At 39.7% G+C, this 18,583-nt stretch overlaps 1 protein-coding gene across 9 annotated transcripts in view; it reads left to right on the top strand.

The window, feature by feature from the left end:
- Positions 1-2,138: 2,138 nt before the first annotated feature.
- The window catches only part of DECR1 (2,4-dienoyl-CoA reductase 1), a 54,736-nt gene continuing 38,291 nt past the window's right edge, over positions 2,139-18,583 (top strand). For 5 of the 9 annotated variants that reach the window (XR_012514076.1, XR_012514075.1, XR_012514073.1 and 2 more), the window contains exons 1-5: positions 2,399-2,584; positions 14,175-14,377; positions 16,237-16,294; positions 16,413-16,499; positions 18,247-18,394. Coding sequence is in view for 4 of the 9 variants with exons in the window: in XM_003940513.4 (XP_003940562.1) it covers positions 2,516-2,584; positions 14,175-14,377; positions 16,237-16,294; positions 16,413-16,499; positions 18,247-18,394 (565 nt within the window). In the remaining 5 variants the exon portion in view is untranslated. Of the gene's footprint in view, positions 2,585-14,174; positions 14,378-16,236; positions 16,295-16,412; positions 16,500-18,246; positions 18,395-18,583 lie in introns of all 9 variants that reach the window. The other 4 variants (XR_012514077.1, XM_074386887.1, XM_074386889.1 and 1 more) reach the window with 3 other exon arrangements.

The following is an 18,583-nucleotide window of genomic DNA, read 5'->3' as shown; positions in this document are numbered from 1 at the left end:
GTTTGTGGTAAACACTTACTATTTCAGGGCACCATCTAACTCCAACGACAGTGTCTGTGTCTCTTTTCTTGAGCTCTTGCTCTGAAGCAAGCCCTGATGCCACTCTCACAGGCCAGAGTGCTGGGCAATCAACAGTCCTCGCCTTCAACTGTTGATGTGAGAGTTTGTGTGCAAATACTCCAGCTTCCTCATCCCTTGGATGGGATTTCTCTGAGGTGTGTGTTCTTCATCTCCATCCAGAGTTTCTCCTGTGGCATTAAGCTACAGATGCCCACAGTGCCAGCCGGTCAGATGACTTACCTGGGTTGTCTACCTTCTCTCCCCTCCTGGTGCTTCCCAAGGTTCTCAAATGGGTCACTTGTACTGGATACTGGCCTCAGGGTTTGCTTCAGGAAACCCAACATTGAGACAATGAATTAATACTGCTATCAGGGCATGGTCAAGGCCTTCCAGCCAAAGATCACTAGGGACAAACCTGCAGTTGAACCAGCTGAGTTTATTATTTTTTGCAGTGAAGGATACATGCCATGAAAAATTATAGGGTGTTTCAGTAAGAGGGTGTTAGAAAGAACTTTCTATTTATTTATTTATTTATTTTTATTATACTTAAGTTCTGGGGTACATGTGCAGAACATGCAGGTGTGTTACATAGGTATACAAATGCCATGGTGGCTTGCTGCATCCATCACCCCGTGATCTACATTAGGTATTTCTCCTAATGCTATCCCTCCCCTATCCTCCCACCTCCTGCTCTCCCTCCCCCAGCACCCCACCACCCAACAGGCCCTGGTGTGTGATGTTCCCTTCCCTGTGTCCATGTGTTCTCATTGTTCAACACCCACTTATGAGTGAGAACAGGCAGTATTTGGTTTCCTGTTCTTGTGTCAGTTTGCTGAGAATGATGGTTTCCAGCTTTATCCGTGTCCTTGCAAAGAATATGAACTCATCCTTTTTTTAATCCTAGAAGAAAACCTAGGCAGTACCATTCAGGACATTGGCATGGGCAAGGACTTCATGACTAAACCACCAAAAGCAATGGCAAGAAAAGCCAAAATAGACAAATGGGATGTAATTAAACTTAAGAGCTTCTGCATAGCCAAAGAAACTATCATTAGAATGAACCGGCAACCAACAGAATAGGAAAAAATTTTGCAATCTACCCATCTGAGAAAGGATTAATATCCAGAATCTACAAAGAACTAAAACAAATTTGCAATAAAAAACCAAACAACCCCATCAAAAAGTGGGCAAAGGATATGAACAGACACTTCTCAAAAGAAGACATTTATGCAGCCGACAAACATAAAAAAGAACTTCTTACAGGGTTTGGACTTTGATTTAGGAGATGGTCTAAGGAAGTTGGAGTTCACTCTAGAATGGATGTTGTCAGAAAGGTAGGCAATTCTGTGAGAATCCTAGTAAATCTTATTTATAGGTAAGGGAGATTAAGTCCATAGGTAGGGGAGATTAGAATCAGATTTAAGTTGTAATTGAAAGAGAAACAGCAACTCATTTTGGCTGAAAGCCATTATGTTTGGTGTTTTGTGGGTGGCACCATGAGTCGTTTTCGTTGATGCTTAGAACTATGAAGTTAACTTGCTTTGCCTCACCTTATTATGATCGCAGAGCAACCTTGTCTGAATTGGTACTCTGTGTGATGGTTTTAAAGTTTAAAAGGAGATTAGCATGCCCTAGGTGTGAGTCCCGGGTCAGGTTCTGAATATCAAGGTCTGCTTTCTTTTTCAGCATTTGGAAAATGCCTGGCACATGGTAAACGCTCGATATCATCCACCATCAGCCTGAGCCTGGGGCGCCACACCCATCCTGAATTAGGTATGAATATTCACATTTTACGAGTGAGGAAAGAAGAGTGTGATCGGAACTAAAGCATTGTGTCAACAGGTACATCACACTGGGATGGAGAGTGATGTCCTGAGTCTGCGTTTGCTTCCAACGTGTGTCACTTGGAGAAGAAAGCCCTGGCCGGGCGGTCGGAGCCACGCCGCGTCTCGGCGACAGGGGGCGCTGTGTCCTGCGAAAAGTCAAAGCGCCGGAAGCCGCCCTGGGTGTCTTTCAGCCTCTTGGTCTTACCGAAAGTGAGGCCGCGTTTTACAGCCAACATATTATTATTCGGATAATAGGTAAATTAGCGCCACCCGGACCCCGCACTTCAACACGCACTGAAGGGATAAACACATACTACCGAAAAAGGTTTTCGCCCTTGGTGGGCAGGGTATGGGGCGCGCAGCTGCAATCTGCAAACCTTTGCAGGGCGCAGGGGTTCGTGCACCCGCTCAAGAACACAGAAACCTCCATTCTCCGCCCTGTAAAGCACTCCGGGCCCAGGGGGCTGGAGAGAGCACTGGCGAGGCCGAGCCAGGCGGCGCCCTCGGCGTCAACCTGAAGGTCAGGCTCGCGGGCGTCCGGGCCCAGCCCCGAGGACTTTGCGGTTCCTGGCCCGCCCCCGCGCCCCGCCGCGGCCGCCGCCTTCCGGCCCGAGTTCCGGAGACTCAGCATGACGCTGCCGGCCAGGGTTTTCTTTGCTCGGGGGTCCCGGCTGCCCGGTGGCCTTGCTCCGCGGCGGGTAAGGCGCCCGGGGGTACGGGGAGCGAGGACAGGGCGTCCCGGGGCGCAAAGAGGGAGGACAGGGCGTCCTGGAGCGCTGAGGGAGCACAGAGCGACTCCGGGCGCGGGGAGAGAGGACGTCTCGGAGCGCAAGAGAAAGGGCGGGAGGTCTTGGGGTACAAAGAGAGGGCCCGGCGTCCCAGGGGCTCAGGGAGCGAGGACAGGGCGTTTGGGGGCCCGGAGAGGTCCCGGAGCAAAGGGCAACGCCGGGAGTGAGCACCGGGGCCTGGGTCGTCTTCGGCTGTCAGATGAAGCCCTGGTGTGTGGAGAGGGTTAGGAGAGACACGTGATTTTCGAAGTTTTCAGTTCTGCAAGTTTCCAACCTGTGCATAAATAGATAGAAAGAGGTAGGGAAGGATACAGCGCACGTCCGACCGTGGAGGCGTGAGAGAGGGACCTGGCCGAGCGAGCACTGGCCTTTGACGTCCTTCGTTGTGAGGAAAGCCCATCTATGTGTTAGTTATGGAATTGAACACTAATACAAACAAATTCTCAGTAAAAATGAAAGAAAAACAAAACCTCGGCTGTTTATAGACTCCCCCTCCCAGATGTGTAGCTGGGAGAGGTACGTCTCACGCTGGTTCCACTTCTCTCTCGCCCATACTTCTGTCACCATCTCCCCATTGCACCCATAATGGAAATAAAATACTGCAAGTGAAAAGAGCTAGGAAGAAGAAAGAGAAACCAAAACAAAAAAGAAGCAATGCTATCCAAGACAGGCCCTCCCCACAACTAAATTACAAAATCGCAATAAATAAACTGAAAAGCAGATTTTCTTTAGCCAGGTAGAAAAATTAATATGTCCATTGTGAAAAAACTTCTTTTGATTTGATAGAATGGGCAGCCACAGTGTTCTTTTTTTAAAAAATATGAGCAGCAGTAGTTCCAAATATGAACACAAAGAATTAGTATGGTGGTTGCCTCAAGAGATCTTTCTTTTAAAAAGTGAGCTCTGTTCAAGGTTAAAGTTTTGCTGATTTTTTTTTCCTCTTCCTGTGAAAACTGGGTTATAGGTCATTGTAAAGGAAGCCTGTATATTCTGATTCTTTCTCAGTGACATTTCTCATTTGAAATCTACAACAGCTCTTTGATGCCTTCAGAGATTTTATTTTATTTATTTAGTTTTTGAAAGACGGGGTTTCACCATGTTGGTCAGGCTGGTCTTGAATTCCCGACCTCAGGGGATCCACCCACCTTGGCCTCCAAAGTGTTGGATTACAGGCGTGAACCACCACGCCCCGCCTGAGATTTTATTTTTTAACACACATCATTAGGATCATAGTAATAAGGTCACACAGACCTTATCCCAGCTCTTCTGACACCATTAGACAATACCATTTGAAAGGGAGAAAATGAACTCGTTTAAAAATTAATTGTAATCTGACAATTTTGGAATTTATTTGCTGAAGAAAAAAGTGGAAGTTTTGAGGATTGGGGTTGGGAGGCATGAGAGGCCCACCTGATAGTGTGGTTTGTCCCCTTCCTAGCACATGTAGCCTCAAGTTTGAATTCCTGGGAGAATAAAAGGCTTTGCATCTGTGAAGTGGGAGGTTGTTCCAGGGAACATCATGTTTTTGTGGGCAAATACAAGTTGTTATAATTAAAACCCCTAATTTGAATATTTTTGTTACCAAGAACCAAGGCAAATGTTTCATTTGTCATAAAACCTATTTGTAAAGTGCTATATTAAATTGTGCTGCTGGCTAGTAGGCCCCAGTTCAACTGAATGGATATTTATTGAGGACGAGCTTTGTGTCTGGCCCTGTGCTATGCCCTGGGACTCAAGATAAAAAAAAAAAAAATGAGCCCTGCTCTCAACTGCTCTCAAGTTGCTCTCAGTTCTATGGGGGAAAACATTCAGTCATTCAGTTGCTTATGAGGAAATACTAATTAAGTAAGTACTTACTAAGTGTTGGACATTTTTGGCAATTTGTGGTTGAAAGACATTCCTACCTTTAATGCACTAATAGTCTCATATATGTTTTTAAAGCCATAAATAATAACCAATAAGTAGGCCTTGAAATCAATTTAGTGAAACAAAATAGATGTTAAAAAAATTAATGGGAATAGAATAGGATGTATCTAAATTCATCTCATATAGTAAGGTTGTTTTCTGTGAAACTTTAAAAAAAACACTTTGTTTTTTAGATTCATTCTTTGATTACTATCATGCACACTGCCATTTTTCTTTTCCTTTTGTTTTTATCGAGTAAAATCTAACTATTTTTAGAAAAATGATTCCTGACCAATATTAATTCAGCAGCGCAGTTAAAAAAACAGTAACAAATGACCTCAAACTGGCCACCCAAAAATAACTAGGGTTAACATTTGGGGAACGTCATTCTAGGCGTCTGTTCTGGTGAAAGGATGGATAGGCATGATTTTACTTGGATGTCACATTTTCCCTTAGAGTGCCGTCAACATTGTTTCATTGTTTTCTCGTGATGAATATTGTCTTGGAGCAGTATAAAACCAGCTAGATATGTTTTTTTTCTTTTCTTTTTTTTTTTTTAAATCTGGAAACCTAAATATTTCTTTATCCAGTGTAAAATTCTAGAATATAGGCTCTGTGCAGGCAAAGATTTTCACCTGGTTTGTTTACTATTTATATCTAGAACAGTGCTTGGTATAGAGTAAACATGGAACAAATATCTGTTAACATGAAGGAACATGTGTACTGTGTTGCTATGAACATGTGTATGTTGCTATATAAAGCAGATTTCTCACTATGGCTCACGTTCAAAAAAATCTGAGAAATGATAGTCTAGTGAGTCACCAGCAGACATCAATAGACTGTGAAGATGCAGACATGTATTATAATGACCAAAACTGTGTGTACTTTAGAGGAGGCAGGGAGGGCTTCATGGAGGAGGTGGCCCCAGGAGCTTACTGTTAAACCAGGAGTTGGAATTTCTGTGGTCCCAATGGCAATCTAGACCTAAGGAATAACATGTATCAAGAAGTGAAGGAGTGGCTTATTTATGAAAATTCAAGTGGTTTGGAATTGTGGAGTTGATGAAGTATGGGAACAGAGAGAAGCATGAAGAGATGATATTCGTCAGGTTGCTGGGGTCCAGGGCATGGTGGGCTTCTCTTATGTAGCAAATTGAGCACTTACTATTTGCTAGGCACCTTACTAGGGATATGAGGGTGAGAAGAAGAGCTGATTCCTTCTGTCAAGAAGCTTAGAGTCCAGTGGCATTATGTTACGATGTGCTGCATGTTAGGTTGGGTGTTCTTGCTTTTGGAGGGGATCCAAAATAAATAGCATCTGTTTTTTCCAGTCTGAAAAACGAGTGAAGACGGAAGCCAGAGTATCACTTTTACTGTGGTTTGTGAGAGGCAGCCGGGCCCGTCAGCTGGATTTTCTGGAGTAGACAGACTTACCTAATTCTGGAGGAGGGTTGAACATTGTCCTCTGAAAGCAGCTAGATCCCAAGAGGAAGAAGACCAAGGAGATTGTTCATATTCAATGATTCTGTCAAAATTTGCCAGTCATATCAACTGTCTCTGCAGGGACAGATTGTACCTTACTTTGTGTTGCTATAAAGGAATACCTGAGGCTAGGTAATTTATAAAGAAAGGGGTTTATTTGGCTCATGGTTATGATGCCTGGACAAGTTCAAAACTGGGCATCTGCATCTGGTGATGACCTAGGGCTGTTTGTTCTTGTGGCAGAAGGTGAAGGGGAACCGGTGTTTGCAGAGATGGAAGTGAGGAGGTGTTGGGAGGTGCCGGCAAGAGAGGAAGTGAGAGAGTGTTGGGAGGTGCCAGATTCTTTCACACCCTGCTTTAGTGGAAACGAATAGAGTGCAAACTCACTTGCCACTGCTAGGATGAGGATGGCACTACGACATTTGTGAGGGATCTGACCCCATAACCCAAGCACCTCTCGTTAGTCCCCACCTCCAAGGGGATCACATTTCAACATGAGGTTTCAAGGGACAAACATCCAAACATCCTTAGTGGGTTGACTAAGGGGACAGAGAGAAGCCTTGAGTTGTACCACCTGAGCTTCTCACAGCAGGGAGAGGTCCGGACTGGAGAAGAAGCATCTCCTGCTCATGGGGGAAGTACGTCCAGTTTTATGAGAGCGTTGTTGTTGTTGTTTGGTATATATCAAAGCTGAGACCTGAAAGTCGAGTAGGAGTTAGCCAAAGGGAGAGATGTAAGAATGTTTTAGACAGGAGAGTAGCCTATGGGAAGGCCCATCATAGAAGGCCCGTCATAGAGAATGAGGAGGCAGGAGGTGAGAGACAGGTTAGTGAGCAGCCTATGGGCTGCGTAAAGGAGTTAGAACTTTCTCCTGAGGGGTGGGAGTGGGGATGAGAGTGGAGACAAATAGCCAAACCCTGGGTAATCCTCTCTTCTGATAAGCAGTGATGGTAGCCTCAACGAGGGCATGCTTTGAGTGTCAAGTGATATTTAGGAGGTAAAATCAGAGGCCTTGGTAATTGGTTGGTAGTGAGGATGGGAGATGGGGCTGTGGTCGGGTGAGATGTTGCCATCCAAATTGTGACCGGAAATGTGATATCATCAGGTAAAGATTGGAAATAGAGAGACCAAATGTCAAAGCACCAGTAATGAGGGTCTGAACTGAGGGTGGCATTAGAGCTATCGGGGACTGAAATGAACTGGGTTTGGTTTGAATGTGTGGGGATAAGACAAAGATTTTTGTGTTTGGCCCCTGAGCTAAGGACAATGCTACTCTCTTGAGTGATGACATTAAGTGGGGCCTGGAGGGAGAAGAGGAGTAAGTGACATTAGTCTTGAAATGTCAGTAGGGTCTGGAACTCCTCAAGTGGTATATAGATAATTAAGCTGCAGATTTGGAGGTAAGTAATGTGAATTCTGCCTGGGAGTGTTAGGGAAGACACCAGAGCTCTCACAGCTGTGTTTGAATGATGGGAGCAACTTGTGTAAAGACAGGGAAGAAGGAAAGAGTTTGTGTTTGGGGAACCCTGAGTACTTTGTTTTCCTGAGTGTAAATTTCAGGGGAGATGAGGCAGGAGAGAGGGGCAGCTAAGTCATGAAGACATGTGCTGTGGGGAGCGAAGGAATCTGGATGTTGTGTAGCTACCAGGAGCATTTAGAAGTTCCTAAGGAGAGAAGTAGCGTGATCCCATTGGCAGTCCTCTGGAGATCAGTTAGAAGATGACACAGAGCAGGCCCTCAGTGTTTGTGAATGTTGTGAGACGGGTTTGAAATCGGGTGGTGGATAAAGAGAAGGACACTGGGGAGGTAAAGAGGAGGAGGGAGCCACCGAGGTTGGGGGCAGGACAGGGGGTAGGGTTGGCATTAGTGGATGAATCCTGGCCTTGGAGCTTAAGTATGCATCTGAAGAAATTTCAAAAAAAACTTTCTCCCCAGACTACAAAGAGAACTTTATAATATTATTAAAAAAATCTAGATCTCAGATATCTCCTAAAGGCCATCATACCTATGTATGGGGTACATGTGATATATATGGGGTACCTATATATGGGGTACATTCACATCAAAACAGGGGTGAATTTTAAAGATAACCAGAGTTTTTTATAGCCCATAGTAGAAAGCATGCCATTGATGTTTAGCAACTTTTAGGTTTTGCAGAAAATTCTAGGCAGAAAATGATCAGCATTCTCAGCTGTCCTGTGCTCTTCTCTTCCTAAGTTGATAAATCACTCTGAGATCTAAGTGTCAGGGTAATTATAAGTAAGTCTAGAAGAAGAGGCCAACTGTGCTTTGATCCCTTCTAGTCTGGGAAACACTCACACTGCATTGTGCCATAAAAGCAGTGACAGAACTGTAGGCTTTCGTAATTGCTGGAATGATGAAATGATGTTGCCATTTACCTTTAGCCCTGATTTGTTCTCTATGCTTCAAAACCATATTTCCTACTGCAGCTTATATGTCTCTACCTGACCATTCCAGAAGCATCCCAAGTGTAGTGTTTCTAATGCAGAACTCATTATCCTCAGTGCTCCAACTTTGTCGTCTCAGGCCCATCCAGTCATTTCAGTTAGGGCATCACTCTGCATGCAGCCACTTAAAACTAGAAAATTCAGTTACCGTCTGCAGCCCTCGCCTTACCACATCTGGCTAGTTGGCTTCTGAGTTTAGGCTAATTTACATGTTAAATGTGTGTGGAATATGTTGTCTCCTCTTAATTTCTGCTGCCCTCAGTATCTCTCACCTAGACTCATAACTTCTGTCTGATGAGTCTATTTCCTTTTTTTCTGGCTCAAAGTGAAACCTTAATTTTTCTAGAACTCAAAGGCAGTGCAGATGGAACAGGGATATTGAGGTAAAGGTGAGAGAGATGGAAAAATATCTCTCAGTTCTTTTCAGTAAACACGATACCTGTTTATATGCTTTTAATGCAATAGGCAAAAGTGTGATGAAATAGATCAAGTACAAAAGCCAATGCTCATGTTGTTGAGCATGAGGCAAGAAGAAATCACAGAGCTAGTGGATATCCTAAATACCCTGACTTGATCATTACACATTCTGTGCATGGAACTAAATATCACATGTACCCCATACATAGGTAAAAATGTTATATATAAATAAAATATTTTTTTTTTAAAAAGAAATAATTGGACCAGGCAATATTAGTTACACTGGTAACTCATTATGTCCTCATTTTCTGGGACCTTTGCTCTTGCAAGTAATTTTATTTGCTAACTTCCCACCACTTCACGTGATAGCCTCCTGGTCTAAGCCATCATCATCTCTTGCCTGGCCTGTTACACAAGTGTCCTGATAGTCTCTGCTTACAACCTTGCCCTCTACTCCATGGCAGCCAGATCCCCCTAAAAACTTAAGGCAGATCATGTCCATTCTCTGCTTAAAACTTAGCAGATGTTTCCCACTTGACTTAGAGTAAGTCTGCATAGTGGCTGACTCGGCCTGCATCATCCAGTCCCCTTTACCTCACTGATCTCTTCTCCTTTTCCAGCCACACTGGCTTCCCGACTATTCCCTCATCCGTAAGCATGCCCCTGCTTAGGGCCTTTGCTCCCATTCCTTTTTGCCTAAAACCCTATGATTCATTCTTCTCCTTCAGATCTTTGCTCCAATGTCACCTTCTCAATGAGGCCTTTGCTGACAACTCTATTTAACATAGCAATGCTCTACCCCTATTCTCTTATTTTCCCCACATTACATATTAGCTTTCAATATACTACATATTTAACTTAATTCCTGTATCCCTCATTCCTCCAAGGATAATCTTGCTGAGGTTAGAATATTCTGTCTTTTTTTTTTTAATTGCTGTACTGCCGTGTCTAGAACAGTGCCTGGGGCATAATAGATGCTCAAAAAACACTTGCTTAAAATGAATAAATGAATGAACTCTATATCCATCATAATGTCATGTTTATCCCTAACACATTTTTATGTAAGCAAATTCTCGAACCCTTTGCAAGAGCAGAGATTCTAATTTTTGGTTTAAAAAAATTGTCATTATAGTTTTGGTTAACATGAATAGGGGATCAATAAGAGATGACTCAAATCAGAGGCAGGCAGGACTGAAGACCATAGCTGAAACCATCAAATTGCCTCTTAGCTCTGTGATTTCATCTCTTTTTATTTTTTAGTACTGGAGAGGAATCTGTTTAGTCTGCATCTAACTGAAGACAGATAAGTACTGTAATAAAATGGGATGTACACCCTATAGCACAGAGCACCTACATTTTCAAGGACTCATGTTCACTGCTATAAAATATATCATTACTTAAAAATGTAATTTCTGTCTTGCTCCTGGGCAACTGCGTAGTTCAGCCTGGCCATTGGAGCTTGGAGTCCAGCTAGACACTTTCTTTTATATTTGTTCAGTCTTACCTTCAAGTTGCTGTGGCAACAAGGTCTGTGCTTTGCAGAAGCTGAGAATATCAGTGGCCTCTGTTTAGTGCCCTGCTGTAAGTTAAGGAGCAGGCAGATGTGCTTAAGCAATCCATACAGTCATGGAGCATGAGTTAACAAGGCTTGTGGCAAGCCTTGGGTGTGTTACTCAGTTATTTTAATGTCCTCAGGGCAACTATTGGCATTTGGGGTGAGACAGTTCTTCATTTTGCCATGCTGTCTTTTTCTGCACTGGAACATCCAGTAGAATATCCCACCTAGAACTCCTGATCTCAGGCGATCCACTCGCCTCACCTCCTAAAGTGCAGGGATTACAGGCATGAGCTACTGTGCCCAGCCCGATGATTTAGATTTTCTATTCTTGGGCTTATTCTAACTTTTAAGATGTCATAATTTAGGGTCACTGGAAATGACTAATTTTTTAAAAACAGTGGCAAAGAGCTGGATTTCAATCATATATTCACGTAAGATTCTGCATGTCTGTATACATGCATTTTCCAATGGAATTGGAGTCTGGCCAACCAAATGTTGGCTCAAGTTTTAAAAACATTGGCCAGGATGACAAAACATATTTGGCCTAGAATCACTAATCTACCTCTATTTGAGATATTTACCCTAGACATTTTAGACTAGCCACATATACTTAAGTAATTTAGGTATGTATCTCATTGATACACATCCCTTATCCTTGAGGGGAAGGTGTAGTGTCAAGACTCTCAGAGTTGTCATTTTGAAGATTAAAAGTGTGATCATGTCTCATTAGTTTAGATGCTGTGATTCTGGAATACATGACGGAAGAAGCTGTTGTTTATATGATGTAGGAGAATGATGAGTATGGTGAGGAAGGTGGGTGATAGCTAATTTTTTGAGGGAGAGATTTAGAGCCTGTAACTAAAAAATAATTCTGTATTGTCAAAGTTGGAAGACTAGAAAGTTTTAAGAATTTTAGATCATTAAACATCTCCAGAGAATTCAATCTTGATATGAAAGATGTTATTTATATTTTTGAAAACAACTTATATCTCTAAAAACCACAAAACAAGACTTGAAAATCTTTAAAAGCCTGTTTTGTGTCTACTTTTTATAATTAAATAAAAAACCCAGCCAAAATAATGTTTCATGTTATTAAGGATGCTTCTTTGTAGAAACAGGGGATTGAATATGATGTGATCCTGTGAGGTCTGATCTTCTTGATGGGTCTTAATGTTGAAATGAACATCTTCCTTTTAGGGAGAGAAGATGGCTTGAATTTATATCAACATATATGCTGTGTATTGTTAGAGGGTAATGTGAATTAAAATAGCATATCAATTTCTTCACTTTGGTTTGGTGGGGAAGTGGAATCATAAGGTCAGTATTGATCAGATCAAATAAGATAAATAAAACAGTGCCACATGATAACCTGTTACATTATAGACACTGTGAATCACGTGTGACATTTTTACCTTTATATCCTTTTCTCTACCGGTTAGGAGGTTGAGGAAATGTTTTAAAATAAATTTAAAAAGAAAGTTTGTATGCAAATATCTTGTTTAATTATTTTCATGAAGTCCCACATCAAATTCCCTATACACATGAACATTAAAAAGTTAAAAATTGTGGTAAAGCCTTTAGAAAATTAGAATACATTTTTTTCATTATTATTACTTAATGACAAATTTATCATTCTACTTGAGTAAACTTCTTGATTCATCATCTTGATGTAGTAGTTCTGAAGGCAGGTCACAGCCTTAAGGAAAACTGCCACTGATGTAGAAAAAGATTATTGTAGAGTTACTTGGATTACTATGCTTTGGCAAAAGGATATGAAAAGAAAATGCTTTGTCAACATGAAGCTAAAATAAATATGATGACTGGCATGGAACATAACAAGATTTACAAATTTATCTTCAGTTATTTTATACATGATCTCAAGTTTTATCTTTTGATAACTTTTTTTTTCTGCTTACAAAGATCTAATCATACGTATTGGATAGATATTGAAAGTGCTAAAAACCAACCAAACATAAAAATCCCCAAATAATTATCTATAATTTCATCACTTAGCTATAACTGTAAAGTAATGGGTGGACTCTGAAGTTAGAGTCTTTAAGTCTTTATTCCTTATTATTATTTATCTTTAAAAGTTAGCTACTTGACCTTTGTATGCTTCAATAATTTTTTTCATCTATAAAATAGGAGTAACAATAGAATCTACCGTATTGAGCTGTTTTGAGGACTGTGGTAAATATTGAATGTACTACTTATTGTTGTTATTTCCTTCTAGTCTTTTTTTTCTAAGTATATATTCTTATTTGTAGTTAAAAACATGCTGTATATTTGTTTCTTTCTTTTTTTTCATTTAACATCACATCATAAACATTTTCTTGTGGAATTTCCAGTTGATGAACAGCCTCATTCTAAATCATTGGCCACATTTCTTATTCTTTTCTTATGATAAATTTCAAGATACCCTGAATCAACTGATGACAGTCTATTTAGCTTACAGGAATATTCTGAAAGGAAATGGTAGCTTCTGGAGTTTTAACTGTAGTTTTAATCTTGCCACCATGACCTAATGGAATATCACATAACCTCCCTGGTGTGATCATTAAGCTTAGCAGAGCTTAGAGAACAGACAGAGGAATATGCAAGCTTGTTATAAGAGAAGGCTTAGGAGCCTGTCAGTCTATGTTTGAATGTTGATTCTGCAACTTCGGCAATTTTTAAAAATCACTCTGAGCCCTTTCTGTATAATAGGATAAAAATAATACCTATTTCTTGTTGTTGTTGGGAAGATTAAATAGTTTGATATGCAATCCTGGCAGGTGGTAACTACTTAATGAATATTTTTGAAAACAACTTATTCCTATTGTTCATTGTATTAAATACCTAAAGTTTGTTTTATGATTAAATGTGAGTGAATGGCAGTAATGTTCACATGTAATGTAAGTACAAGCTGTTATATATAAAATAGGGTAATAGAAATATTTTTACCCCCGAAATGGATTGATTTTTCCTCCATGTAAAGTAAGTAACAGAAGTATTCTGTTTTATGTTTTGTGTCCAGAAACCAGCATGGGAAAAGGCATTTGATTTAATAAATCTTATAAATAATTTTTAACAATTTTCTTCAGTGATTCAAAGGTGGGAAGTGATTTTCATCCAGATTATTCTTGTTGAAAGACAAAAATACTTTATGTTCATTTTTTAAAAATTAAATTTAAGCAAAATACCTACAGATAATAATGATAGCATTTATAGTGCCTACTATATGCTACACACTGCTCTAGGTACTTTATTTATTATAACTCATATAATTCTCACAATGCCATATGAAGAAATTTATTTTATTGTCCCCATTTTGTAGATGAAGGAACTGAGGCACAGAAAGGTTAAATAACCCATATAATACTCGCAATGTCATATTTATTTTATTGTCCCTATTTTGTAGGTGAAGGAATTGAGGCACAGGGAGTTTAAATAACCTGCTGAAGGTTATACAGCTCAGGACAAAATTCTGTGACATATAGTCTAGCTCCAGAGCCTGTACTTTTAAACCAGAAAGCAAAGAATAATAATGAGTACAATGCCAATGTGTTTGCAGTGAGTTTATGTTAATACAAGAATTTGATTACTATTAAATTCAAGAGCATGTTTTAAAAAATTCATCTGTTATTTGGAAATACATGTGTGCAAATTTCAATTCATTTTTCCCCTTTTAGTTTTTCAGTTATGGGACAAAAGTATTATATCAAAACACTGAAGCTTTACAGTCTAAATTCTTTTCACCCCTTCAAAAAGCGATGCTACCACCGAATAGTTTTCAAGGAAAAGTGGCATTCATTACTGGGGGAGGCACTGGCCTTGGTAAAGGAATGACAACTCTTCTGTCCAGCCTGGGTGCTCAGTGCGTGATAGCCAGCCGGTAAGTCCATCACATCAAGTCTATTGGTGACGCTTTTGAAGAAACTGTTCTGTGCCCTAGTATTGAAAACACCATTCCCAAGAGTTGTTTGATTTGCATTTTAATCTTATGTGATATATTTGAAATATTCTTTAGATTATTTATATAAATCTTTCTAGAAAAAGTCAGGTACTGATAGAGATGAAAAAAAACAATGAAAATTGTGGAACTGATGTGTTTGAGTAAACATCCACAATTTTCATTACTTGAATTTCCCCAATTTGGTGGTAGAATATTTCTTTTTCTCTATGTAAAGATGAAGTTAAAAAGTACTACATGGAGCCAGGTGGGATGGTGTGTGCTTGTAATGCTGAGAAGCTGAGGCAGGAAGATTACGTGAGGCCCAGAATTGGAGACCAGCCTGGGCAGCATAGTGAGACCTTGTCTCAAAAAAAGCAATTATTTTTTAAATACTACATGAAGGTTGCTTTGTTTTCAGTGGGAATTATTATGATTACTACTGTAATTAATAATTAACTTTATTCTGGGATAATAGATGCAGTACTTTCATTTTCTTTTCTTTCTTTCCTTAATTTTTTTTGAGACAGAGTTTTGCTCTTGTCACCCAGGCTGGGGTGCAGTGGCGCGATCTTGGCTCACTGCAACCTCCACGTCTCAGGTTCAAGTGATTCATTTGCCTCAGCCTCCTGAGTAGCTGGGATTACAGGCACTAGCCACCATGCCAGGCTAATTTTTGTATTTTTAGTATAGACGAGCTTTTGCCATATTGGGCAGGCTGGTCTCGAACTCCTGACCTCAAGTGATCTGCTTACCTTGGCTTCCCAAAGTGCTGGGATTATATGTGTGAGACACCGTGCTTGGCCAGTACTTTCATTTTCTATAAGGTAAATAGATATTTCAAAATATCTATTATTATGATGAATATAGGAAGAGTAAGACCAGGTGGAAGGAATTTCTTCTTATTAGGCATATTCTGGTACCCTATAACTGTAAGTCTGAGGCTTTAGAGACTGGTTTAAAAATTCACTCTTCCACCATTTTGAATGGTGTAAAATTTTTGGTAGGCCAAGTAGTCATCCAAACAACAGTCACTGTGTCATTTGCAACTTCAGATTTTCCAGAACATTTTTATTTTTACATTGTGATTTTTTTTTTTTTTTTGAGATGGAGTTTCACTCTTGTTACCCAGGCTGCAGTGCAATGGTGTGATCTCAGTTTGCTGCAACCTCTGCATCCCAGGTTTAAGTGATTCTCTGCCCCAGCCTCCTGAGTAGCTGGGATTACAGACATACACCACCACTCCCAACTAATTTTTTGTATTTTTAGTAGAGATGGGGTTTCTCCATGTTGGTCAGGCTGGTCTCGAACTCCTGACCTCAGGTGAGCTGCCTGTCTCAGCCTCCCAAAGTGCTGGGATTACAGGCGTGAACGAACATGCTTGGCACATTGTAATGTTTTTAAGCATTTTAAAATATTTTCATTTTAATAATTCATAATTTTTATTCTTTTTTTTTGTAGAATGAGAGACTGTGTGAATAAATGTAGACTCTTTGAAACCATAAATTTAGTCCAAAACCTACTTACATTATACCATGAATGCATTTTCTTTGTAAAGCCAGCTTATTAAGGAAATAATTTAAATTTGTAAGTAGATACTGTTAAGTGGTTTAAAAGTGACTAATAAATTAACATCAAATACAGAAAAATGATTTAAATTTGACTTTTAGAAAAAATTCACATTGATTTTTGTATATAAATAATGTCTATACGTTCTCAGAAATGCTTTTCTTTACACTGTATTCTTCAATTTATGAAATTGAAAAATATAATATGAAGTCATACAAGGCGTTTATTTCTAGGAAGATTGATGTTTTGAAAGCCACTGCAGAAGAAATTTCTTCTCAAACTGGAAATAAGGTACGTTAAAAATCAGTTATTTAATTTAGATTTAGGAACTATAACATTTCAGTTAATTTGTTCATGCTTTTGATTTAAGAAATCTGGAAAATATCATATTATTTTTGTTATTTTGCAGGTTCATGCAATTCAGTGTGATGTAAGGGATCCTGCTATGGTTCAAAACACTGTGTCAGAACTGATCAAAGTTGCAGGACATCCTAATGTAAGTGTAGTGATGATGAAGCCAAAGGACAAGACACTTAATATTGATAATACCCACCAACATGTACAAAGGAAATAAAATATTGATACACATGTAGGACAGGGAAGCCCCAAGCTGGGGCTTAGCCTGGGAAGGTTCTTGCCTTCACCCAGGAAATAATTCAAGGCTGAGCTACTAGTAGAAAACAGCTTTATTGAAGCAGCAGCAGTGGAATGGATCTGTGACTGCTCCTTCAGAGCAGGGCAACCCCACAGTCAATGTGCTGGGCAGAGCAGTGGAGAGGCAGTTTTATAGTCATGTTTATACCCACTTTTAATTACATACAAATTAATTAGGTTTATGCAGAAATTTCTAGAAAAGGGTTGGTGACTTCTGATTCGTCAGTTTATTGCCATGGAAAGGGGCAGTAACTTGCTGGCATTGCCATGGCAATGGTAAACAAACATGGTACATTTAGTGGGTATGTCTAAAGAGGGGGTGTTTCATTCAGGACATGGTTTAACTAATCCTTAATTTGCTCCTGTGATGGAGCTCTGCTTCCAGAGTTGAGGTCCACCTCCTACCTCAATATGAGCAAGTGCTGTGTTGAGAAGCACTTATTTTCTGTCCCTAGGAAAATGCCAGCTCTGCTAAAGCATCGAACAGAGTAGGAAGACTGCTACACAACTTCCTTTCAGGAATACTTAAAGAATCCATCTATGACTGATCATAAAACAAACTTGATTTCACTTTAATAAGATTATGAAATAACAAGAGCAGTCATCCAAGAGCACAGCATTGAGTTTAAATGATTCAAGGTCTTTGCTTCTTCTAATAACTTTTGATTATCTTCCTCAGTGAAGGAGAACAATACAAACATGAAAAACTATAAGAAATTCAAAATTTCTCCTTTTAATACCTGAAATATGCATTAACATTTTGCTGTTGCTTGGTACATTTATTGGAATAGGAAGCTATTTGTTCTAGTAGTCTCAAAGAGGGCACTTTTCCATGTTACAGATATTTTCAGAGAGACCAAAAACATTGAATCTCCTGTAGAACTAGGCAGAATCTTTATTGATGGTAAATAGATCATCAACCACAAGTTCCATTGGTTAAGTTAAACTAAAATGACACAAGAAACAAAAAGGCATTTCTTGAGATTTCTTGAAATTAAATGTGGTCACATTGTAAATATGTTTAATCTGTATTTTCTTTTTTTTTTTAACTTTTAAAATTTTATTTATTTATTTAATTATTTAGAGACAGGGTCTTGCTCTGTCACCCAGTTTGGAATGCAACTGGCACAATCACGGCTCAGTGGAGCCTTGACCTCCTGGGCTCCAGTGATCCTCCCACCTCAGCCTCCAAAGTAGCTGGGAGTACCGGAATGCACCACCACACTGTGCTAATTTTTAAAACAAAATTTTTGTAGAAATGAGGTCTTGCTTTGTTACCCAGGCTTGTCTTGAATTCCTCCCAAAGTGCTAGGATAACAGGCATAAGCCACTGTACGCAGCCTTAATTTTCTTAACAAAGGGAGTCTATCCTAATTTAAAGATGGCTTAGGATTCTGAAATTTGGTACCTCACAAAGGAGATTTTCACAGACTCAGACTACCAAATCTCATGGTATTGTTTTGAAGTTAACTACGAACTTCCACTTTATTGTATTATTTATATTAATACATTTCAGAAACAAAAACCCTGCACGGAAAATGTTTTTCCTCATCTAAAAGTTTCTGTAACTTGCCTTGTTCATTTATTAGATTGTAATCAACAATGCAGCAGGAAATTTTATTTCTCCTACTGAAAGACTTTCTCCTAATGCTTGGAAAACCATAACTGACATAGTTCTAAATGGCACAGCTTTCATGACACTAGAAATTGGAAAACAACTAATTAAAGCACAGAAAGGTATGTTTATTTGCTTTTCTCATATTTGTCTCCTATGTGTGCAAGGTTCTATGCTAAGCTCTGTGATACTTTAAGAGTCAATGAGACAGTCTACACTTGTATAACTCACAATGTAATGGAGAAAAATGATAGTTAAATAATTGTCATGTGTTATGATTTGAGCAGTAATAAATAATATGTTTCAAGTGC

Source organism: Saimiri boliviensis, chromosome 15 (assembly GCF_048565385.1).
Source record: "Saimiri boliviensis isolate mSaiBol1 chromosome 15, mSaiBol1.pri, whole genome shotgun sequence".
Taxonomy (NCBI): Eukaryota; Metazoa; Chordata; class Mammalia; order Primates; family Cebidae; genus Saimiri; species Saimiri boliviensis.
Note: the sequence above shows the minus strand (reverse complement) of the source record. Positions and strands in the feature narration are given on the sequence as shown.